The sequence below is a fragment of the Heteronotia binoei genome, chromosome 5 (assembly GCF_032191835.1).
Source record: "Heteronotia binoei isolate CCM8104 ecotype False Entrance Well chromosome 5, APGP_CSIRO_Hbin_v1, whole genome shotgun sequence".
Classification (NCBI taxonomy): domain Eukaryota; kingdom Metazoa; phylum Chordata; class Lepidosauria; order Squamata; family Gekkonidae; genus Heteronotia; species Heteronotia binoei.
This window is the reverse complement of record NC_083227.1, coordinates 35,889,526-35,914,364: the sequence shown is the minus strand read 5'-3', so window position 1 is coordinate 35,914,364 and position 24,839 is coordinate 35,889,526. Positions and strand designations below refer to the sequence as shown.

At 46.4% G+C, this 24,839-nt stretch overlaps 1 protein-coding gene across 2 annotated transcripts in view; it reads right to left on the bottom strand.

Moving 5' to 3' along the window:
* Positions 1-4,288: 4,288 nt before the first annotated feature.
* The window catches only part of SAPCD1 (suppressor APC domain containing 1), a 38,052-nt gene continuing 17,501 nt past the window's right edge, over positions 4,289-24,839 (bottom strand). The window contains exons 2-6 of one of the 2 annotated variants that reach the window (XM_060238229.1): positions 20,010-20,146; positions 11,794-11,931; positions 9,585-9,686; positions 6,551-6,658; positions 4,289-4,463 (exon numbers count right to left, since the gene is read on the bottom strand). In XM_060238229.1, coding sequence (XP_060094212.1) covers positions 4,341-4,463; positions 6,551-6,658; positions 9,585-9,686; positions 11,794-11,931; positions 20,010-20,146 — 608 coding nt within the window. In that variant the 3' untranslated portion in view covers positions 4,289-4,340. The remainder of the gene's footprint in view (positions 4,464-6,550; positions 6,659-9,584; positions 9,687-11,793; positions 11,932-20,009; positions 20,147-24,839) is intronic. The other variant, XM_060238230.1, reaches the window with a different exon arrangement.

Genomic DNA, 24,839 nt, shown 5'->3' with positions numbered 1-24,839 from the left:
AGCAGGCTTGAAGAATTAAATTACTGGAGGATCCTCACAGGCACTGATTGTTGAAAAAGGTAGAATGGAGTCCCGTAGCACCTTAGAAACTGACAGAGATTTTCAGAGTATAAGCTTTTCTGAGTCAGTTTCCTTTGTCAGAAAGTCTGACGAAGGGAGTTTTGACTCTCAAAAGCTTGTATTGGGGTGGCCAAACTGTGGTTCGGGAGCCACACATGGCTCTTTCACACATACTGTGTGGCTCTGGCCCGTTGACCAGCTTGGAGAAGGCATTTCTCTCTTTAAGTCCCTTCTCCGTGCCAAGCCAGCTGGCAGCTTGGAAAATGCATTTAAAATTAGCTCTTTCCTCCCCTCCCCTCCCCTCCTTCCTTCCAACATCTGATATTTATTCTACATGGCTGTTATGTTAAGCAAGTTTGGCCACCCTTGGCTTATACCCTGAAAATCTTTTTTTGGTTTCTAAGGTGCTCCTGGACTTCAGTGTAACTGTCCTACTGTAGATCAATGTGGCTGTCTGCTGATTGTTGGGAGCTACATGATTGTGATCCTTCGGTAATTCTGAACATCTCAGGAAAATCACTGCTTTGCTTCTGAATTCAGAACAGAATTAAGAAGAATGCATAGCTAGTTGCACAGTAGGCTTCCCCTGCCCACCCGCAGGTACTTTAATCATTTCAAGGAAGTATCTAATTGCGTTAAAGAGTTTTCTCTCAACAGTGGCAAGAAGGCAAGACAGGAGTTTTGACACTGCCACTGAGCCCTATGTGTGGATGTTCTAGAACTGGTTAATGAACTCATCTTGGGTGGGGGGTAGAGTCTAGAATCCGGGTTTTTCTCACATGTCTGAAAGTAGTTGGCAGCGTGAATCTTGTTTGAACATGTTCTTGCATGTTCTACAAAGAGAGAATGATAATTTGTGTAACTTTCCAGAAAAGGGGATTAGATGAGCTCAGGAACTTCTTAAAGTCTTAACATTTATTTTGGCATAAAATTTGGAGAGTCAGAGCTCAGTTTCTCTGATGCAGTTTAATCAATAGTATTCTTCCTGAGTAGCTGGACATTATTTGCATGGAAATACCTCCCCACACAAAAATGATTCCTTTTGGTCCAGTGTCTTGAAATTAAAGCTGATCCGCACCTTTTGCCTTCTGATCTAACACTATTTTTATGCAAAAAAAAAATTATTTCCAAATGTTACCGTTTTGCTATATAAGAAAGTTGATTTTCTCCCCCTAGGTTTTAAAAAGTGGATGTCTCTTAATGCCAGGCAAACATTTTTTTTAAAAAAAGCATATTTCAATTTATAAATAAAGGCAAAATCTAAAGAGAAATGTTTGTTTACTTTATTACTAAATTACTACACCAAAATATTTCTCTTTTGTTGGGGGGTGGGCGGACTTTGGAAGTTGGGTACAAATAATTGTATATATTTAAATGTTTGTTCTTTAATCACACATTTAACGTCAATCCTTTGCTAGGTGAAAACAGTAGAATTAAATGCACAGTCTTTTAAACAGGAAGGAGGGATATGAATGCAATTGAAGAGGGAGAAGTCGAGATTTACATGTCGTTAAAGTATAATATCACCAACTTCCAGGCGGGGCCTGGTGTTACTGTTGATCTCCCTCAAACCACAGAGGAAATTTCCCCTGGAGGAAATGGCTGCTTTGGAGGGATGGATTCTATGGCATTATGCCCAGTTGAGATCCTCCCTGTCCGCCTGCTCCAAAATCTCCAGGACGCTTTCAACAGACTTGGCAACCCCAATGTACAGGGTGTTTGTTTTTAACTTTGCAGTCTTAACATTTTTGATTAGGGTAGCCTTCTTAGGCTGGTGCAGCAAAAATGAAGAGATGTAGCACCTTAGTGACAGATTTGTCCAGCCCACCAAGTTTGAATGTCCTGAAGTAAACTTATTAGGCTACAGCTCTGGAGTGTGCTTCCTGAGTCTACAAGGGGGTCTGGAAGGGTACGGCTTGTGGTGCTCATTCTTGCCAGTAGGGGGAGCTAGTGACCCATGGAAGTGGATTGCTTCTGTTAACAGGGAGAGAAGGAATCTGAGAAATGAGGAAAGTATCCTGCTAAAATTCCCAGGTTTATTCAACATAATATCAGACTTAAAAACAGGGCAGGAACTCATTTGCATATTAGGCCACACCCCCTGATGCCAAGCCAACTGTAACTACGTTTCTGCTCAAAGAAAGCCCTGCTTAGAAATATTGCTTGGCGATAGCAGGTGCTACTTCTTACCTTTCAGCAGGGCTTTTTTTTTTTTTAGAAAAAGCCCAGCAGGAGCTCATTTGCATATTGGGCCACACCCCCAACATCACCATTGTTTCACGTGGCTTTGTTGTAGAAACAGCCCAGCAGGAACTCATTTGCATATTAGGCCACTCCCCTTGATGCCAAGCCAGCCAGAACTGCGTTCCTGTGCATTCCTGCTTAAAAAAACTTAAAACAAACAAAAACCCCTGCCTTTCAGGATTGTCATGGTCACAAAAATCCATCACCTGCTGCTCATCATTCGGTATTTTTTTTCTTTCGTGTTTGATATCTGAACTTTTGCTGAACTTTTTCCAATCTGTTTCATGGTGGATTTCAAATGGAAACCAGAAGTAAGTGTGGCATGTCACTTTAGCCCTTGATTTATGCCTCAGCTAGAAGAACATGACCATTTCAGAGAAAAACAAAATTGGGAAGAGTAACTATGATTAAAAATTATATTTGAATCCAAGTAGCACTTTAGAGACCAAGGTTTCCAGGGTATGAGGTTTGAAGAGCTAAAGTCAGATGAAGGGAATTTCGAACTCATACCCTGAAAATCTTGGTAACTTTTCAGAATAAAGGTACCTTGATGCAATGAGTCTTCAGAACCAGCAAACATTTCCCTACAATTAGAAAAAGGAATTCAAAATCAGCTTAGGTGCCCAATGTTTAAGAAGACTGACCATGGAGATAGATTTGCATTCAGAAACAGCTGAAGGGCCCAATGTTTAGGAAGACTGGACATGGAGATGGATTTGTATTCTTGCTCATGCATAAGGAATGTTCTGGCAGCCTCTGTTCCCTGAACTGTAGAATGGGCATAACAGCACTGACTTGACGCGAGCTGAAGAACTGCCATTTATAGTTTCTGCAGGAAACTGGGGTGGCAGGAGCAGGGCTGCCAATTTCTCACCAGGGGTGGTGGATCCCCTGGTTTGGCGGGCCCCAACTCGCCAGCAGGGAGGAGGCCACTGGTAGAATCACTACCCCCCAAAGAGTCCTGTCACCATGCGGCGCCTGGAAGTGACGTATCATACCAGGCACATTGTGCAGAGACGCTCTAGGAATTCACAGGAAACTATGGTTTTGTTCAGGGATGCTCTAGCAATTTGGGGAAAACTCTATGTTATCATAGAATTTTCCCCAAATTGCTAGATCATCCCCTGCAAAACTATAGAGTTTCCTGCAGATTCCTAGAGTGCCCCCAAGCAATGTGCCCAGTGTGATATATCACTTCTGGGTGACAGTGTGCTAGGCACGCTGTGTGCGCGCAAAAAATGTCCCCCACTGGCAGCAAGGGGGATTTGGCAACAGAAGGAGAGCAGTGTAAGCATGAAGGAAATAATATCACACAACCTCTAGGGGGTGGTGTGCAGTTAAGAATACAGGAGGAAGTGATGTCAACCAATGAGATGCCATAGCGTGAGTTCTGGAACACGGCAAATGTGGCTGTGTTTCAAATTTTGCATCTTAATACAAAATCCTAAACTGTTGGTTAAAATTGACATTCTAGGCCCCTCCTGGCTTGGGAGAAACTTCCAAGTATGTTATCCGATCAGGAGTGGGGCAGACACAGAAGAGCCCACTGTTCAAACCTACCCCCTGGTTATAAATCCACAGAATATTTCTTTCGGCCTATGATTCTGTATGAATCCCAATGACTACTTCTGTTGCAATCCAGCATCCCAGAATATCTTCAGCCCAGTCGCCAATAATTTAGCTAGCTATGCAATATGAGAACAATTCTACACGGGCTCTTTTATGTATATATTTTTCCTAACATGCACAATTTGGGTTATTGCAGAATGGGGGGAGGTCACAAGGTAGGGAATCAAATCTGTGTTCACAAATCCAGGGCAGAAGCTCTATTCATAGAGGCGATGCGCGGGCATAAAAGAGACGATGATGGCAAACTCCTTGCGTGGAAAAGAGATGCCCAAAATGCTGATTGTCCTTTGGTCTGGATTCTGCACAGGAAATAATGTCACGGAAGTTGCAGTCAGGGGAGAAAGTCCCAATAAATATCAAAGAAGGAAGAGAGTGTGTTCCGCTTTGAGGGAAAGTGACTTTGATTGTCAGATAAAGGTGGACTCCTTGTGGCTGGGGAGGCGGTAGCCCCGGATCTCTTTCAGCTGCTTGCAAAGGGCTGCTTTCTCTTGTTCCAGCTGGGCAATGCGGTCACTTTTCTCAGACACTTCCTGTGAGCCAGGCAGACATCAAGGATTATGGTCAGGAATGCTGGGAGTCATCACAGCCCTACCCATCCAAAGATGACCTCCTGGCCTCTCTCAATCCACTCGGATTCCACCCAAAACATCACATCACACGAGTAACTCACGTCCACGAAGTCCCCTGGATCTGCTGCCCTACTTCCAGACATATGGAGCCCCCCCATCAGGAAACCCCCCCCCCCTGGTTTTCCCCTATTTTTAATGGAAAAAAGTGGCTACATTATGACACTGTCATGATGATGCACAGATCTACTCTGGCCCGTAGTGGATGGCTTGGCTCGCTTCTTTGACTCCTCTGAAGTTACATTGCCCTGGCAGGCCCTTTTGCCAATTCATCTGCTTTTCTGTAGTGCAGTCACCATATAATAAAATTGAAATTTTGTGCTCACCAAGAGAGAGAGGGGAAAATTGTGGGCCTGATAGTCTGTCAACTATTTTATTTATATATCGATCAAACAATAATGGAGCCAGCATACACCCCTACTTTGCTCCATTACAGACTGAAATTTTGTTAGTTAGGGATCTTGATATTCCCACTCTGATTGAAGCACTAGTGTCAGAATGCAGCTCACGGAACAGAAAGAACAGCCGTTTATCAGGACGGGAAGGGGAATGCTAGTTAGCTGATAGTCCAGTCCTTTGGAGGTGGGGGTGGAGACAGATGGACTTCTAAGGGCCATTTCAGCTCTACGGTTCTGTAAGGAGCTCTGGCGGTGGAAAGCGCTGACAAGTCACAGCCGACTTATGGCAACCCCTTAGGGTTTCTAAGGCAAGAGACATGCAGAAGTGGTTTGCCAATGGCCTACCTCTGCCTAGCAACCCCGGACTTCCTTGATCTCCCCTCCAAGTATGACCAAGGCTGACACCGCTGAGCTTCCAAGGTTATTCAAGCCACTGTGCTCCATGTACTTGGAGATGTTTCTGTTATGCAAACTTCTCCCAAGGAGCACAGCGAGGGCAGGAACGAATTGAAGAGATTGGATTTATACGCTGCCCTTTGCTAGCCAAAGAAGTCTCAGAACAGCTTACAAATCTCCTTTCCCCTCCCTTCCCCACAACAGACACCCTGTAAGGTTGGTGGGGCTGAAAGAGCTCTGACTGCTCTTGAGCAGAACAGCCTTGAGAGAACTTGTGGCTGACTCAAGTTCACATCAGCAGTTGTGTGTGGAGGTGTGGGGAATCAAACCCACTTCTCCCAGATAAGAGTCAGCACACTTAACCACTACACTGAACTGGCTCTCACACACACACTGCACTATGTTGGTGCTTCTACTGTTTGGAAGGGGAGGAGGGGGGTCTAGACTTATTTTTAGTTCTCTGTCCCATCTCTCACCAGTTGGAGGAGACTATTGTGGATGTCTTTGCCTGCTAGAGTCGGCCTGGATTGGTATTACTTATGCATAGTTGTTTTTAAAAAGATTGTCAATATGTTGAGTAAATGGGGGCGTGCAACAAACTGACTATGTTTGAAAACAGTTTCCAGATTGCAAAGAAGTGCTAGTCTTTCTTAAAAAAAAAAAAAATCTTGCTTGCATAGTGTTTCCCCCCTGTGATCCCATGCCAGCTGTTCAGTTATAGGACTAACTGCCATACTATAAACTCATTATTCACTTGACATGCAAGAAGTGTTGCTTTTTATTCTTGCCTTAGACAGGTTGCATCACCACTTTGGAGTCAGCAAGCAGTTTTTCTCCAGGCCAGTTCGGCCAGGAGTCCTGGAGGTTTTCTTGGTATCTTCTGGGCATGGAACAGGGGTCACTGTGGGTGTGGGAGGAGGTATTGTGGATTTCCTGCATTGTGCAGGGGGTTGGACTAGATGACCCTGGAGGTCCTTTCCAACTTTATGATTCTAGGTATACATGGGCTACGTTTCTGGGGGTCAGGCAACTTCCTTCAGGTGCTGCCCTAGATCTAGGTTTGAGGAGATTGTCTCACGGTAGGGCCAGCTCTAAAGGACCCGTTGGGATTGGTTCAGATCTCACATATTAGAAGTGTGATGAAACACTTCTCAGGTTTTTTTTAAAAAAGAAAGGCCAGGTCATGTTTTCTGTTACCTTGATCAACAGGTGGTTCTGTTCCTTAAGGACATTGACTGCTTGCTGGTGAAACTCCTTTCCTGGTGGATAAAGGGGAACGCCAAACCCACTGGGTGGGACCTCCGGCTAGAGAAGAAGAAAACCCATATAACTTATCTGAAAGTGACAAGACCAAGATCACTTTGGGAGCTTCCGGGATGATTCGGGATTTGAACCCCAGTTGTCCTAGTTTTGTCCACACTGGATCTTGTAAGATGGACAGAGGAAGCTCAGGACAGTAAAGTAGTTTTTCAGAGCTGATTTACACATTTGCATGGTGGGGGCTGTGAGATTGCACCTGACCTCCCTTCAGCACTTCTTACTCAACATCGAAATGGCACATAAGCACATGGATTCTGGTTGGTGTAGACTTCATGACTCATAAGAACATAAGAGAAGACATGTTGGATCAGGCCAATGGTCCATCCAGTCCAGCACTCTGTGTCACAGAGTGGCCAAAAAAACCAGGTGCCATCAGGAGGTCCATCAGTGGGGCCAGGGCACTAGAAGCCCTCCCACTGTGGCCCCTCCCAAGCACCAAGAATACAGAGCATCACTGCCCCAGACAGAGAGTTCCAACAATACGCTGTGGCTAATAGCCACTAATGGTCCTCTGCTTGCCAATCCTTGTGACTCATAATGGGTTACTTACAGATTGGCTGTAGGGTTATGGAACTCTATCTGCATCCATGTCAATCAGTCATTATGCCACAAACGTGAAGGGAAGGGGAGGCTCATGGCTGAATGCGTGCAATCCTAGTGCCTCACCATCCTTCTTGTGAATACCTGAAAAGCTCTTACCATGGCTTGAGAAGGGATCTACTAAAGAAATGGGCCTTAAGGAGGAAAAATAAATTGGTTCAAGAATGATGCACAGGTGCAACATGTTGTGCCCAGTGTTCCCTCTGAGCTGAGTCAGGGTGAGCTAGCTCACAGTTTTTTAGCCTCCGGCTCACACATTTTTAGCTTAGCTCAGGAAGGAAGACCCCAGAGTAAACTAATTTAGTAGCCAAATCACTCGCTCACAACTTGAATGCCGGTAGCTTACGAAGCAGAATTTTTGCTCATCAAATTCCACAGCTTAGAGGGAGCTGTTGTCGTCATCCCTTAAATTGAATCAGCCCTTGGTCCATCAAGGTCAGCATTATCTAGCCTGGCTGACAGAGGGCCTCCGGGGTCTTTCACATCACCTACTGACTGATTAATCCTGTTACCTGCAGATGTCAGGGACTGAGCCTGGGACCTTTATAGTGCAAAGCAGATGCTCTGCCACTAAGCCACAGCCCCATCCTTTCTTCTTTCCAAATGTGTAACCTGACCATTGTTCCCACTAAGCTGCAGAGCCTTGTGAGCAAAAATTCTATTTTGTGAGCTACTGGCATTAAAGTTGTGAGCTACTGCATAAATTAGTGTGTCCTGGGATCATCCTTCCTGAGCTAAAACAAAAATGTGTGAGCTGGAGGCTAAAAATCTGTGATCTAGCTCATGCTAACTCAGCTTAGAGGGAACACTGAACCTGACCCCATCCTTTACTGCATTTTCTCTTGTTGGCCTGGCGGTCCCACATACCACACCTCCAGTAAATTCAGAACTATCCACGCTAAACAAAGTTGGGCGTCTGGTGGTACCTTGAAGACCAACAGACTTTAATTCTGGGTATAAGCTTTCATGCGCCTGCACACTTCTTCAGATACATTGAAACAGACTTTGCCATTAAATATAGGGGTGTGTGGGGGGGAGGGGGGTTAATTGCCAGAAGTGTGCATGTACACAAAAGCTTATATGCAGAATAAAAGTTTGTTGGTATTAAAGGTGCCACTGAACTCAAACTTTGTTCTGCTGCTTTAGAACAACACAGCTACCCACCTCGGAATTCACAATGACTGGCTTTCTGTTTCCTTTCAAGTTTCTAGTCTACCTCAACTTTTCAGACTCTTCATGTATTCTTCTTCCCTCATTTTTCCTTATATTCTTTTTCTCAACTGAATATCTGCTATTGGCTCCCTTTGTCTCATCAGGAGAGGAGATATACTAGGTTCAAATAGTTTGATCTAATAAGGGCACGGCTTTTTTGTAGGGGAAAAAACCCAGCAGGAACTCATTTGCATATTAGGCCACACCTCCTGATATCACCATTATTTCACATGGGGCTTTTGTGTAGAAAAAGGCCAGCAGGAGCTCATTCGCATATTAGGCCACATCCTCTGACAGCCAGAACTGCGTTCCTGTGCATTCCTGCTCAAAAAAAGCCCTGAAAGGGAGAAGTCATCTATAGGTTTTCTCACTCTATAGTGAGAAGAATATTCCAACAGGGAGGGCTCACACTTCACTTCCCTAGCTTGATCCAGCCTAACGCATTTTAGTACCCAAGGCAAAAAATCAATATCTGCCTCTGCCTCCATATTAGGGTTCTGAACTTAGCCATGCAACTGGCAGGAACTTGGCAGGCAGGAATATGAGGGGGATTGCGTGCCCCATAATGTCAGGTAGCTCTAGGAATTGCCAGAAATTCTGTGGTAAAAAAACACAGCTTTTCTGTTGATTCCTGGAACTACCCTACATCACTTTTGGGTTTTCCCTGGAAGTGACATCACTGTGTCAACATTTAAAAAAAATTCTCCAGCAGCAGTCAATGAAAGTTGCCGGAGGGAATTCATTAACATGAAGGAGTTCATTAAGATAAACAAAACTGTACTCCTGGCTCCAGCTGATTTTGATGATGTTAGACCTTGTGCCCTGTGGTCCAGGTCAACATCACCCACTTCCCAAGTGGTTATTAATGCAAATTAAAAACATTCCCTTTCAGCCAGTCACCTCATTTTGCCACATCCCTCACACAGGCCTATAATTTTTGCCCTGTCCCCATATTGTGGTGATACCGCTCATCAGGGCTTTTTATTTTGGTAGGAAATAATTTGCATATTAGGCCACACCCCCTGATGCCAAGCCAGCCAGAGCTACGTTCCTGTCATTCCTGCTCAAACCACCCCCACCGCCCCTCAGCCCTCCTCACCTTTCCAGGGGAGGTAAGCAGGTTTTTCAAGCATGTATTCACTTCCTGGATCTTGGTGAGCAGCAGGCAGCTTTGGTTGGAGTAGGACTCTGGAAAATAGTTCTGCAAATGTGCAAAATACAGGTATAGTCATCTAGAACTTGGATCTACTTTTAACCAAAATCTTGGATTTGAGAAAGACAGTAGAAAGGGGGAACTTGGGCATTTCATAAACAACATATTTACAGCTTACACAATTGTGTGCATTTATTTAAATCAAACAAAACAGTTCTGTATGTTAGTAGGACTTAAGGCTAAAGAGTAGATTTATTCTGTTCATTTTGCAGGCTTGGGTAGCCTCAATTTGTCTGGGGGCCATGCATGTAAGGGAGGTTAAGGGGAGAGCCAGTTTGGTGTAGTGGTTAAGTGTGCGGACTCTTATCTGGGAGAACCGGGTTTGATTCCCCACTCCTCCACTTGCACCTGCTGGAATGGCCTTGGGTCAGCCATAGCTCTGGCAGAGGTTGTCCTTGAAAGGGCAGCTGCTGTGAGAGCCCTCTCCAGCCCCACCCACCTCACAGGGTGTCTGTTGTGGGGGAGGAAGGTAAAGGAGATTGTGAGCCACTCTGAGACTCTTCGGAGTGGAGGGCGGGATATAAATCCAATATCTTCTTCTTCTTCTTCAACCGTGGCTACCAGTAGGAGACTTCCTGCCCTCCCTTGGACAAAATTGGGGGTGAAATGGAGGTGGGTGGGAATCAGCATTGTCCAATATGATAGTGTCACTTCTGGTGCAACCTGGAAGCGATCCCATTGAGTTGGGTGACACATTAAAAGGTAAAGGTATTCCCCTGTGCAGGCACCAAGTCATTACCGATCCATGGGCTGACGTCACATCATGACGTTTTCTTGGCAGATTTTTTATGGGGTGGTTTGCCATTGCCTTCCCAAGTCATCTACACTTTACCCGCAGCAAGCTGGGTAATCATTTTACTGACTTTGGAAGGATAGAAGGCTGAATCAACCTTGATCTGGCTACCTGAACCCAACTTCCGCCCGGATTGAACTCAGGTCATGAGCAGAGCTTGGACTGCAGTACTGCAGTTTACCACTCTGCACCATGGGGCTCCTAGGGTGACACGCTGGCATTCACCAAAAACTCTATGGTTAAACCACAGAGTTTCAGGCAAATGCTACAGCATCGCTCCCAAAGTGATATCATCACACCAATGCCAACGCTGAGAACCTAAGTACCCACCTCCCCCATCTCCTGCAGGCTGCCAGCCACAGCAGCCCAGCGTTCAGCCTCCACTCAGTTTTGGTACTGGAAAATGGCTTCCTGTTATACTGTTAGAATTGTAAAGGAAAACAAATACACATCCTTCAAAAATGCCCATGAAATTTTTGCCTGGTCTTTTGAGGCCCTTAAATTGCTGGTCATGCTGTTGCCATAGGTCTTTTCAATTAGCTCAGGCTGAAGATGTGCTCTCAGGCATAGCCTTCCCTTTTGACCTTGGGAGGCCCTTAAGAACTTGGCAAATCCTCACAACAAACAAACAAACAGTGTGCCGCTAGGGAAGTGCAGATTCCAGGAGACTCAGATCTGTTCCTCCTCTTCTCACCTCGGGATGGGTATGATGTATGTGAAGGCATGCCTGGATATGTTGGGTGTTGTGTCCTGAGCTTGAGACACAACATGACAGATTGAGAGCATCCAAAGACCTGCATCCCGATTGGCTGCATAATTCAAACTGGCCAATCGGGAGGCAGTATCGGACGATCCTAGGTTCTGCCAATGAGTACGCATATTCTAATGAGGGATCCAAAAAGGGTGCAATCACAGGGTGTTTTCTGCTTCCTGGGGGATGGGTTTCCCCTGATCCAACTGTATATATTGCTGCATGCTCTGGGTGCTTTCCAGTAGTAGTGTAGTCACTTACTAAAGATGCTGTATCACTAATAAAGAGCTAGATGACTATGCACCGAGCCTCCTCATGCATCGAACCCAGTACTTAACAGGATACTTACTGTAGAACAAAGTAGGAGTCAAGTCGCACTTTTAAGACCAACAAAAGTTTTATTCAGAATATAAACTTTCGTGTGCTCTAAACACACTTCATCAGATTCCTCGTCTGATGAAGTGTGCTTAGAGCACACAAAGGCTTACATTCTGAATAAAACTTTTGTTGGTCTTAAAGGTGAAACTTGACTCCTACTTTAGGATACTTACTGTGTCAGTCCCCATGTGCTTCTGACGCCTCTGGGCTTCCAGGAGGTGGTGCTGGAACCAGTCCCGCACCTGGTTGACCATCTCCAACCCTTGCAACAAGGCGTCTCGCTCCCGTTCTAGCTCCTGCATCCGCTTCAGCTGCAAGACAAAGCAGAGAATCAGGATTCCTAGAGAGGGTTCTGTTCCGTCCTTGCCTTCTTCAATCAAAAGTCAGAATCAACAGCACTTGCCGGCTAGATCAAAGACTCTGAGACTGAATGGAATTAAGGGGGCCACCTTTTAAAAAAAAAACCCAACATAATATTTATCTGTTATGCCCTGGGACCAGTTTGCAACACCCTGAAACGTTAAGATGGGCAGAAGCTTCCTGAATGAGTGGGGGACACCTTGGCCTGAAACTAAGGACAACAACCTTTCAGGACAGTCTGAGTAGTAAAGAAGGGGCTTAAATCTTCCTTCCCTGTCGTGCCACTCCTCCAACCCGAAACAGGGAGCTCCATAGGGAATCATGGAATGCCCAGCAGACATTCTCCCCCCCCCCGCTTTCTGATGACCCTGAAGCAGGGGGAGGGCCTCTAAACCAGGGGATCCCCTGCTCCCACCTGGGGATTGGGAACCCCACTGTCAAGTCCCAGCTGATGTACGGCAGCATCTTAAGGTTTTCAAGGCAAGAGATGTTCAGAGGTGGTTTGCCATTGCCTGCCTATGCATTCCAGCCGTGGATTTCCTTGGTGTTCTCCCATCCACATACCAGCTAGGGTTAACCATGCTTAGCTTCCCAGATCTGACAAGATCAGGGCTCGGCTGGGCTACCCTGGTCAGGGCATCCTCCAGGCAGACATTCAATAAAAAGCACTCTCAGTGGTCACAAGGACTTCATAATGTGCAGACCAGCAATTATCAACCCCCTGCGCCCCCAATTAAAAGAAACTCAAGGTTCAGCTACACGTCAGTTTCTTCATTATTTTTATTTATTTATTTTGGGATGTTTACCCTGGGGTTAGGGTTACCAGGTCCAGGTTGTTTGTTCCTGTGGCTACTGCTACATCGCCTGGCAGCAAATTATATATTCTAATCAAGCTGTTATAGTGACTAGTGTCAGACTAAGAGGCCCTGGGTTCAGATCCTCACACTGCCGCTGGAAGCTCATTGGGTGACCTTGGGCCAGAACTCTCTTTTAGCCTGACCTGATTCCCAGCGTTGTTGTTGTGATGATAAAATGGAGGAAGGGAGAATTACAGAGGGAGGTGACAGGGAAGGCAAAGGTAAGAAGGGACAATATAAGCAGATGCAGATGCAGTTAGACATCCTAAGGCTTCATTGTGGTAGTGAAAACTTAAGGGGTTCAGCCTTCACACACAAAAAGAGGGCTTTGAGGGTAGATGTGAAGGAAGACAGCCATGTAGGCATCCGATTCCCAGGTCTACCAGCATGGAAGGAAGATCAAAGCATTTTTGGAAGATGGCTTCTCAGGGGCAAAGGGTGATAGCGTGGGAAGAGCATGGGTAGAGAGAGATGTATGGGGAGAACTTTGGAGGAAGGAACCAGGAGCTGGGACAAGCTAAAGTAGGAGTTTGGTAGACAGGGGAAAGTATTCTCATAGAAATGGTGTAACATTGGTCCAGTAAAATCCCAACACTCTAGGCAGTTTGCTGATATAATTCAATCCATGATGGCTCAAGTTAGCCCATTCTCATCAGATATCAGAAGCTAAGCAAGGATGGTTCCGGTCAGAACTCGGACAGGAAATCCAGGGTTGTTCTGCAGAAGAAGGCAATGGCATCTGATCATTTCTTGTCTTAAAGCCTGTGGGCACATTTGGAATTCTGACGCAGCATGGAGGACAGAGCAATAAAATGGCTGCCACAAAGTCGCTGCCACAGGAGGCGGAGCCAGTCACAAAATGATGGCCACAGCTTAGTTTCAGTAACACAGTGTGGCTCCTTGTGCTGTGCTGGCAGCTGCACAGCCAATCAACAGTTAATCAGAAGCCTTGCTGGGGGTGGGGGGGGAAGACATGATGAGCACAATGGCACCCATGAGCTCCCCACTGAGGGACCCCTGCCCTACAAGAACACTACAAGTCAGCTGCAAGGGCACTTTTCTCACACACGCACACACCCTCCCCAAATAAAAAATACCTCACATTTTGCAAGAGCAACATAAAATCACTGCAAGCTGGCACAGTTAAGAAAGAATCCCAAAGACAAGGCATCTCTGTGGAGAAACCCTTGGAGAGTAGCCAGGTTTTCCTTGGCCACTAGCGGGGGAAGGTGGGGTAGGGTTACCAGGTCTAGGTTTGGAAACTCCTGGAGATTTGGGAGTGGAAACTGGAGAGGACATGGACCTCAATGCAGTACAATGTTCTAGCATCCACCCTCCAAAGAATCCATTTTCTCTAGAGGCTGGAGATGATCTCCAGTTCCCACCTGGAGGCTGACTTCCCTACACCAGGGATCCCCAGGTCTTAGGGGATCACCAGGTCCCACCTGGAGGCTGGCATCCCTAACTGCCCTTTCCGTGAGCAGCAGCTGTAAACTGTCTGGGAACACACATCAAGGCTCCTCCAATAGAAATCAACGGTTAGCGAGTTTCATTTCCTCAGGTTGACTGGCTGTGCATTTTCAGTGAAGAAATTAAGCGCCAGCTCCCTTCTAAAGCCAGTAACTCAGAGCCAGTGTGGAAGAAGAAGATGATGATATTGGATTTATATTCCATCCTCCACTCCAAATCTCAGAGTGGCTCACAATCTCCTTTACCTTCCTCCCCCACAACAGACACCCTGGGAGGTGAGTGGGGCTGAGAGAGCTCTTACAGCAGCTGCCCTTTCAAGGACAACTCCTGCAAGAGCTATGCTTGACCCAAGGCCATTCCATCAGCTGCAAGTGGAGGAGTGGGGAATCAAACCCGGCTCTCCCAGATAAGAGTCTGTGCACTTAACCACTACACCAAACTGGCTCTAGCTGCCCAGATACGGTTGGAGGGGAAATAAATGCGCCCCACAAGCACTCACCCAGAAGAAGACCCGCAGAGCCTCCAGGCTTCCGAGGGCGGTCCCCAGTGGGACGATGAGGATAGTGTAGCCTCTTTGCACCGCCATTGAGGCACTGGTGTGACAGGAGGACAGCAGCGCCAACAGGAAAAGAGGCGGGGGCCAGCCCGGCATTCCAGCAAGACACAGGGGACCCCCGCTCCGATGGGACCCCTCAGTTGTGGAAGGGTCTCTGAGGAAGCTACCCCTCTTTAGCCAGCTGATGCTTTCCTTGCCACTCTCCTCTCCAAATGGCCTCTTTCTCTCTTCTTCACGTTTCTTTCACTTCTGCATCCCTCAAAAAGCCTCCAGGCCTGGCACTAAAAACATCCGACCCTCATTCCTTCAGACCCCTCTCATCATTTCTCATTCCAGCCAGTCACTTTGCACTCTCCCCTTTTCCACAAACCCTCACTAAAAAAACGTTTTCCTCAACTGTTTCTCTTACCCCTCCCAGACCATCCCCTGCCCTGAGGCAAAGTGACAAGCTGTGTCCGAAACTGTTCCCCCCCCCCCTTCTCCATTTGCCCCAGTTTGCTGAACTCAGCACCTCCCAAAGCATCCTGGGATACATTTTAAAACCTCAGTTGCCTTGGACAAAGGCTGCCATAATCCCGGCCTTTCCGGCTGGCCGAATGAGATTAGGGGAATGGAGAGAAGCAAGTAGAGGGTCCACTTCACCACAGGATTAACCCCTTTGCTCTCAGTCATCTTGTCCCATAGTTTCTGGTCTCTCCCCATTTCCTGCCCGTGGTCAGGGGAACCTGGCAACCTATAGTGAGTCAGCTAGCCCCTGACTGGAGATTTCTTCTCCCCACCACATCCCTCCCCACCACTATCTGAAGCCAGCTGGAATAACTCTCATCCCTTATGTCACCCTACAGAGCAAAACATAAATAAGGATGCCAACCTCCTGGTGAGGCCTGGAGACCTCCTAAAATTACAACTGATCTCCAGACTCTTGAGATTAGTTCCCCAGAGGAAATGGCTGCTTTGGAAGTGGACTCTATTGCACTACATTCCTACTGAGCTAAACTGCATCCTCCCCAGGCTCTGTTCCTAAATCTCCAGGAATTTCCTAATGTCATTTGGCAACCCTAATTTACAATAGCAAAGTTACATATTTTAAGCCAGCTATAAATCTGCTGTGGCCAATGTTTCCTCTAAACTGCAGAGTCTTGTGAGCAAAAGTTCTACTTTGTGAGCTACTGGCATTAAAGTTGTGAGCTACTACATACATTAGTTTGCTTTGGGGTCATCCTTCCTGAGCTAAGACAAAAATGTGTGAGCTGGGGTAAAAATCTGTGCGCTAGCTCACACTAACTCCACTTAGAGGGAACACTGGCTGTAATGATGGAACTTTACACACACACACAAGCTAGATTCTCATGCCTCAACTCTCTCCTCCCCTCTGTGTTTGCGTGAAAAGCAGCTGTGGAGGGATCTTGAGTGGTAAAATTATCCCTTCAACATTTCAGTCTCCCAAAGCTGTTTATATTTTAAACAACCACAACAAAACATATGGTTTGATTTTGTTCCCTTTGCACATCCTGTCCAGCAAACCTACAGGTCCATTTTTGGTCCTCAGATAAATGTCCTCCTTGGTAGGATTGCCAAATCCAGGTTGGGGAAAACCTGGAGATTTGGGGGGTGGAACCTGAAGAGGGCAGGGTGGAACTTCAATGGGGTATAATGCCAAAGAGTCCACCTTTCAAAATGGCCATTTTCTCCAAGTGAAGTGATCTCTGTTGCCTGGAAACCAGCTGTAATCCCAGGAGATTCCTAGACACCACCTGGAGGTTGGCAACCCTACGTGATGAGATGTAGGCTAGGTGATGAGATGTAGGCTACTTCTGTATTACCATCTAATAATCTGGTTCTAATAAAATAAGATATTCTCTGACCTGGATATCCCAGGCTAGCCCAATCTTGGTCAGATCTCCGAAGCTAAGTAGGATCAGCCCTGGTTCGGACTGGGATAGGTGTTGGGAGACCACCAAGGAAAACCAGGGTTGTGATGTGGAGGTAGGCAATGGCAAACCACCGCTAAATGTCTTTTGCCTTGAAAACCCTATGAGGCCACCATAAGTCCACTGAGATTTTATGGCAATTTCCACCACCAACAAGATATTGGATACCATTGACAGTTTGTGTGAGCATTTTATTGTGAGAGAGTGACCATTCTTGAAAAAATTGTTCACTGTTTCCACAAACTGAACCAAACCCCCATCGTTTTAACTTTCCAATTCATAGTAGGCAGAAAGAGATCTTACATGAATTTGCTGCTCCCATATTATCCTTTTCGAGTGAATAAACCACTTGAGTAAACAATGATTTTCTGTAAAACAGTTTCCAAACTCTTGTTGGAATTAGCTTTCAGCCAGTTTTGCTTACATGCCTCTCTGTAGGGCCCTGTGGCAATTTTAGTTTGTTACAGTGTCTTGTAATCTGCCCTTAAAGTCAACTCAGAAATTTGAGCTGGTACTATATTACATCACAGCTCAGTTATTATCAGGCACTAGACAGAATGTGCGTTGTGTCACACCCATTCAGCAATCTTTCCATTGGTTACCAATCCATTTCCAGGTTCATAGATCTAGGTGCTACTAGACTCCAACTTTGTTCTATTTCCAGGTTCAGTTCAAGATCCTTGATATCACTCACCAACCCCTTCATGGCCTTGGCTCCATAGATCTTAAGACCACTTCTCCTGCTATGCTCAACCACAACAGCTTCACCTTTCTGAGTACAGCCATCTGGAAGGTGCCACCATGAAAATGTGTATAAACAACAATGGTGGTACTGAAGATTTTTCTGTTGTGGTCTCCATCTTGTGGAATGAACCTTCCAAAGAGATCAGAAAGGCTCCTGGCTCCTACACATCTGTCATTTCACAGAATGCATAAAATAAACAGTTGTCTACTCCAGGTTGGGATATTCCTGAAGATTTGGGGAGGAGGACATCTTGATAGTGGGGTATGTGGAAGGAGGGACCTCAGTAGGGTATAATGTCATACAGTCCACCCCCAGAGCAGCCATTTTTTCCAGGGACAGACCTCTGTAGTCTGGAGTTCAACTAGGGTTGCCAAGTCCAATTCAAGAAATATCTGGGGACTTTGGAGATGAAGCCAGGAGGCATTGGGGGTGGAGCCAGGAGCAAGGTTGTGACAAGCATAATTGAACTCTAAAGAGAATTCTGGCCATCACATTTAAAGGGACCACACACCTTTTAAATGCCTTCTCTCCGTTGGAAATAATGAAGGATAGGGGCACCTTCTTTGGGGGCTCATATAAGTGGACCCCTTGGTCTAATCCTTTTGAAACTTGGAGAGTATTTGGGGGAAAGGCACTGGCTGCTATGCTGAGAATTTGGTGGTATGTCATGCCTTAGATCTTTTTTTAAGTTCTTATTTTTCTAATTATAGTCTTTCTGCATTGTTTGCTTGACCACTGATATGCTTCTTGAGTGCACTTTTTTTAAAAAAAATGTATTTCACCTTCAGCCTCAGCAAGAAAGGCAGACTACAAAGGGAGTAAATAAATAAACATTTTTTTCAAGTATTGGGAATTCTAGAACGAGAACCCCTCCCTCCCCAGTGCTGTCAAAGGGGACAAAATCCCAGGGGCCTTGTTCATCCTAGTAAGCCCATGAAACTGTCAGAGTGACAAGTAGGAGGAGCTTAAGGGGCAGGGATATGGAATAGTGGTGGTGCTTGTGCCATGGTGTCACTTCTGGGGAAACCTGGATGTAATGTCAGGTAGCTCTAGGAATTGCAATATAGTAAAGCCATAGCATTTCCTGTGAGTCCTAGAGCCTCCCAGCATCACTTCCAAGTTTTCCTGGGTCTAAGGCAATGAGGTTTTCTCAGGTCTAGATGATGAGGAAGGGACCCAAAAGTAATTTCTGGAACTACAATGCTCATGGTTCAAATAAAACGGAGACCAATAAAGCACCTTAACTTTGGGGTGCAGACATGCCCTGAAGCAGAGGAGCCTCAAAGGAAAATTACAGCCTGAGGTCGCAGAATGTAAATTATTTTTATAGAACTGATTTGCATTCTGGAAGCCTGCACAAAATTATGAATGTGTCTGTTACAATTATGTGTCTCCCATTTGCACTGAGAGCAAAGAATAAGAAGGGAATGGAAAGTAAGTATGAGGTACCTGTAAGAAAGTGTCCAGAGTAATAAGAACCTCAGAAGAGCCCTGCTGGATCAGACCAGTGGTCCATCTAGTTCACCATCCTGCCTCACACAGTGGCCAACCAGTTGAACTGATACCTCCCCTCTTCCGCTTCAAGACCTCAGCATCCTACCACCCATGTAAAGTAGGCAGATGTTCCTCTCCTTCATTCTTTATCATTCCTGGGATTGCAGGATGCATGCAGAAGAACATCTTGAGGATCAGTGGGCTCAGGCCTCAGATTCAGCAGGAGCTCACAGGAGTGCAGCTCCTGAACCTTTCTGAGAGTTCCCCCTCTTCATCCCCACCTATCTCTTCCACTGAATAGTAGGTGCAGCTACATAACAATCCCTGGATTAGGAGAGTGGGCAGCCAGACCCTAGATAAGTCCGTGCCACCCTTTTCCCACTTCTTATGTGATTTTGGGTGGTGGATGGCTTGCTGGCCTTTTGACTGGGGGGATGGCCCAGGAGAGCCCCAGGCGAGCAAGGCCTGCTTGGGCTGGCTGGATCTCTATCCAGCCCAAGCAGGTCTCACTTGCCCGGGGTTCTCCTTTCTTGCATTGGGTTGCTTTTGGCTTGGGGGGTGGGCGGGCAGCAGCATATGCTAATGAGTTATGCTAATGAGTTCCGCCACCTATTTTTCTACAAAATGACCCCTGAATGGGCTGAAGTGAGGAGGAATGAGACCCCTTTCCTCTTGTGGAAGAGGAAAGAGAAACAAATTGACCTCCTCCTTTTCACTTCAGCTCCTCCAAACTATGTGGCTTTTCCTCTAATCAGTCTTACAGTCTTGGAAATGATCTTCCAGAGGTCGGAAGAGGCCAAAAAAACAGAGATGACAACAAGAAGATGAGGCATTCCATGCACAGAGTGGAAGAATATTGCATAGCATTACTAGGAAATGTAAGTTATTGTCACCCTAGGGGATAAGGGCACCCAGTTTGAATTGAATATTTTGGCAGCATATTGTCCTTAAGGGACCTGCCCTGAAATCCACTCACCACATCGTATTCCATGACATTGGAAATGGTGTGTCTGCGCGGCTCCTTGGGCATCCGGATGCTCCGATGTCGCCCAGCTTGGCAGAGAGAGCTGTTGATGCTACGGGACCGAGTGACTCCTTTCCCATCAGATTCTCCTGAAGGAAAAAAAATAAAACAGTTATAAGACTACATATTTGCAAAAAACCCCACCAACTTTTCTCCAAGGAATGTCAATTTTTAGGGATCTATTCAAAAGGAAAATACATCTTAATGGGATCTAAAATTCAAATTCCAAAAAGTTGCAATAGATGGAGGCTTCCTTTCAATTAAAACATCTCAGACATGTTTGAGTCTTCTGTTGAATTACCCTTTCTCCCCCCATTTCCGCTGTACTGCTGAATGCAGGAAGCTGTCTTCTACTGAGTCATCTCATTGGTCTATCAAGGTCAGTATTATCTACTCTGACAGCAGCTCTCCAGAATCTCAGAGGTTTTCCATCATCTCCTTCTTGATCCACACTAAGTAGAGTGTCTGGGGATTGAACCTGGAATGTTCCACATGGAAAGCGATTGATCTATCATTGAACCACAGCTTCACCTTTCCCAGTTCTTCCAGTTCTTATGAAATGCAGCTTCCAATGTATAAATCACACCATCCAAGCCACACCCAAAATATATCCTTAGTCTTATTTCCTTTAGGTTGCCTGCGGAGGGGAATCCAACTATAAAAACTTACATCCTGACAGCCAGAGTGCTAAAAAAATTATATTCACACCCTTTCCACTTGGGTCAGCAATGAAATGGATGCTGGCCATTCTAAATGGTCCAAGAATTAAAGTGTACTGAACACATATCTTCTGTGTCTTTTCCAGCCACTGTGTCTTTTCCAGCCCATCTGTTAAAAATGTTTTTAAAATGTTCAGGCTAAGACTGTAGTTGACCCTTAAATTTTGGGGAGTCAAAACTGAAGATGTTTTTCTCCATGTCATTAAACAGCCATGAAGGATCTAGAAAAGATCCTTAAGCGTTAAGGATGTATCGCTGGCAACCAAAATCAAGTTTAATTCATGCAGGAGTATGGCTATGAAAGTTGGACAACAAAAAAACTGACAGAAAGTAGATTCCTTTGAAATGTGATGTTGAAGGAGTTTTACAGATGCCATGGATTGCCACAAAGACAAATAAGTGGGTCCTAGACCAAATTAAGCCTCTTCTTAGAAGCTAAAAGGACTAAACTGAGGCTAGCATACTCTGGTCACATTATGAGACGACAAGAGTCAATGGAAAAGATAATAATGCTAGGAAAAGAGGAAGACTCAACATGAAATGGATTGACTATAAAGGAAGCCAAGGCCCTCAGTTACAAGACCTTAGAATGGCTGCCAATGATAGGACATTGTGAACCAAGCATCATATGTCATCATCTTGCCATAGCGAGGCTGGAACACCTGCTCAGTTTTCACTGGCCTTGCTCCCAGTGCCTTGAAAAGCAGTTGGGCACACAAAATCTCCTCAGGTGAGCTTTCCTGCCACAGAGAAACAGCAAGAAACAGCATCACATGCTTCATTGTTGTCAGCTGCTTTTCCTATTCATATTGTCAAAGGCACAGAAGCGAAGTCAGTCACAGGGTGAGAACCCCACTTGCCACAGAAATGTTGTTTGGATTTCTACCCTGTTGCATCCATATTGCTGTAATTAAAGCCACTAATTACAGGTCCTCATTGATTAACTGAGCCCGGCCTGGCTCTATTCCAATGAGATTGATTGCCCCTGCTGATGTCCTAGAGACAGAATTAATGAGGAACCAACTGTACACGAAAGAAAATGAAGGACTCAGGGGACTTCCCCACCCCCCAGTCTGTGTCCTTTAACCCTGATCTCTGGCTCCATCTTGCCAATTCTGCTGTGATGTTACTCACTGACAGTGACCACATGCAAAGAAGGATGTGGATTTGTGTACTTTTCATAGGTAGCTAAGAACATAAGAGAAGCCATGTTGGATCAGGCCAACGGCCCATCCAGTCCAACACTCTGTCACACAGTAGCCAAAAATTTTATATACACACATACACTGTGGCTAATAGCCATTGATGGACCTCTGCTCCATATTTTTATCTAAACCCCTCTTGAAGGTGGCTATACTTGTGGCCGCCACCACCTCCTGTGGCAGTGAATTCCACATGTTAATCACCCTTTGGGTGAAGAAGTACTTCCTTTTATCCGTTTTAACCTGTCTGCTTAGCAATTTCATTGAATGCCCACGAGTTCTTGTATTGTGAGAAAGGGAGAAAAGTACTTCTCTACTTTCTCCATCCCATGCATTATCTTGTAAACCTCTATCATGTCACCCCGCAGTCGACGTTTCTCCAAGCTAAAAAGTCCCAAGCGTTTCAACCTTTCTTTATAGGGAACCTTTCTTCATAGGGAAGCTAGCATGGGAATTTTAGCTGGTGAGTTCATAATGCAGGGGTGAGAAATGCCCTGTTGGTCAATCTTCCATATGTTGGAAGAAAAGATATCATCAGCGTGGTGTAGTAGTCAGAGCATCAGACTAGGATCTGAACTACTCTGGTTCAGCTCCTCACTCTGCCATGGAAGATTGTTGGGTGACCTTGGGCCAGTCACATACTTTCAACCTAGCCTACCTCACAGGGTTGCTGTTGCTGATAAAATGGAACATACCTGCTTACTGTGGTCATCTTCAGAGGCCTTGCTTCAGTTACCCCCCATCATCTGAGGCTAGATAGGCATGGAGGATATGTGTTTAGTATGCTTTAATTCTTGGACGATTCAGAATGGTCAGCATCCATGCCAACCCAAGTGGAAACAGTGTAATAAAATTTTTTTAGTATTCTGGTTGTCAGGATGTGAGTTTTTATATTTGGATTCCCCTCCCCAGGTAACCAAAAGGAAAGGGCTTTCTTGGTCGTGGCACCAAAACTTTGGAACTCTCTCCCTTGGGAGATTCATCTGCCTCCTTCTATTGTTGTCTGACACCAGTAGGCAAAGACTTTCTTGTTTCAGTAGACTTACCCTCAGTCAGGGCCAGTGTCAGCATACTCAGCTGCCAGGGTCCAGAGCTTATGGTGGGGCCCACTTAGGTTGCCAGTTCAACTCTGGAAATACCTGGGCACTTTGGGGTGGAGCCTGGAACCTTTGGGGGTGGTGCCTAGCAAGGATGTGATGTCACTTTTGTGATGTCATGTCCCATGATGCCACTTCCAAGTCAAAGGTCAAGTGAAGTCACTTTCCAAGCTTCATCCTATCTGATGATGTCACTTTCAACACACTGCACCAAAACCCACCCCTTCCTATGATGTCACTTTCAGGGAACTCCCCTCCCCAAACCTGCCTCTTCCTCTGAGGTTACCACATATACTGGAATAGCCTTAGGGTTGCCAGCTCCAGATTGAGAAATTCCTGGAGACTTGGGAGGTGGAGCCTGAGGAGGACAAGGGCTTTAGTGAGGTACAAATGCAGCACCGGGGTCCACCATCTGAAGCATCCATTTTCTCCAGTGGAACTGAAGATGAACTATAATTCCAGTAGATCCCTAGGTACCACCTAAGTACCTAGAGATCCAGAGAGCCAGTTTGGTGTAGTGGTTAAGTGCACGGACTCTTATCTGGGAGAACTGAGTTTGATTCCCCACTCCTCCACTTGCAGCTGCTGGAATGGCCTTGGGTCGGCCATAGCTCTCGCAGCAGCGGTCCTTGAAAGGGCAGCTGCTGTGAGAGTCCTCTCAGCCCCACCCACCTCACAGGGTGTTTGTTGTATGTGGGGAGGAGAGAACGGTAAAGGAGATTGTGACCACTCTGAGATTCAGAGTGAAGGGTGGGATATAAATCCAATATCTTCTTCTTTTGGAGGCTGGCATCCCTAGCAGCCCCGTAGCCAGGATTTGAAGAATTGGGGGGCCCTGATTTTTTCCAGGGAGCACATAGTGGCCCCAACCTCCATGGCCTTCTCTCCTACCACCACTGAGGCGGAAAGCTGCCAGCTCGCTGCCATACAGACTCTCCTCTCCCCACAGCTGCCCCAAGGTGATTCCTTTCCACCCCTCTTCCAGCAGCTCTGGTGGGGAGCCACTCAGAGGTTTAGATACATGCCGCACGGTCTCCTGCCCTTACCTGTAGCATGATCCAGCTAGGCAAGCCCGGTGGGACAAGGGGTGGTGGTGGAAGGCGCCACCAAGTCGCAACTGACTTCTGGGGCTACAAGACCTCCAATTCGGATTTCTACCTGTTGGAGGGCGAGCTGAGGCTGCCCAAGCGCAGCTCCCACACTTGCTCAGGTGGCCAACAAGACCAGGCCAGAAAACCCCTGCAGGTGAACATCATCTCTCCACTGATCCCCAGCCCCGGACTGCAGCCGGGATCTCCACTTGTGTGCGCCAGCTGACCCTACCCTGTCCTGTCTGCAATGGAGCCATCCGCCCCCTACCCCCGCTGCCCCAGAACGGCCTCTTCTTGCAGGCGCCCTCTAGCCCAACGTGGAGCTTAACTTTCAGTCCTGGGCGCTGAAAGTGCCCCGTTGTTTCTGCTTGCTGGAGAGTCAGAGATTTCTTCCAGCCCCTAAGCAAGCAGAAGCAACACGGAGCTTAAGTTTCAGTCCTGGGCTCCGAAAGTGCCCCGTTGTTTCTGCTTGCTGAGGGGTCAGAAAATTCTTCTGGCCCCTAAGCAAGCAGAAGCAACTGTGTATGATCACCTCCCCTAAGCAAGCAGAAGCAAAGGTGTATGACGATGGCAGAATGGAGAAGGATGCAGCCAAGGCACTGGAGGCTGGTTAGGGGCCCCAAGTCAGGGGGTCCTGCCTAGAGGTCAGGGGGATGTGCCCCCACAGGCCCCC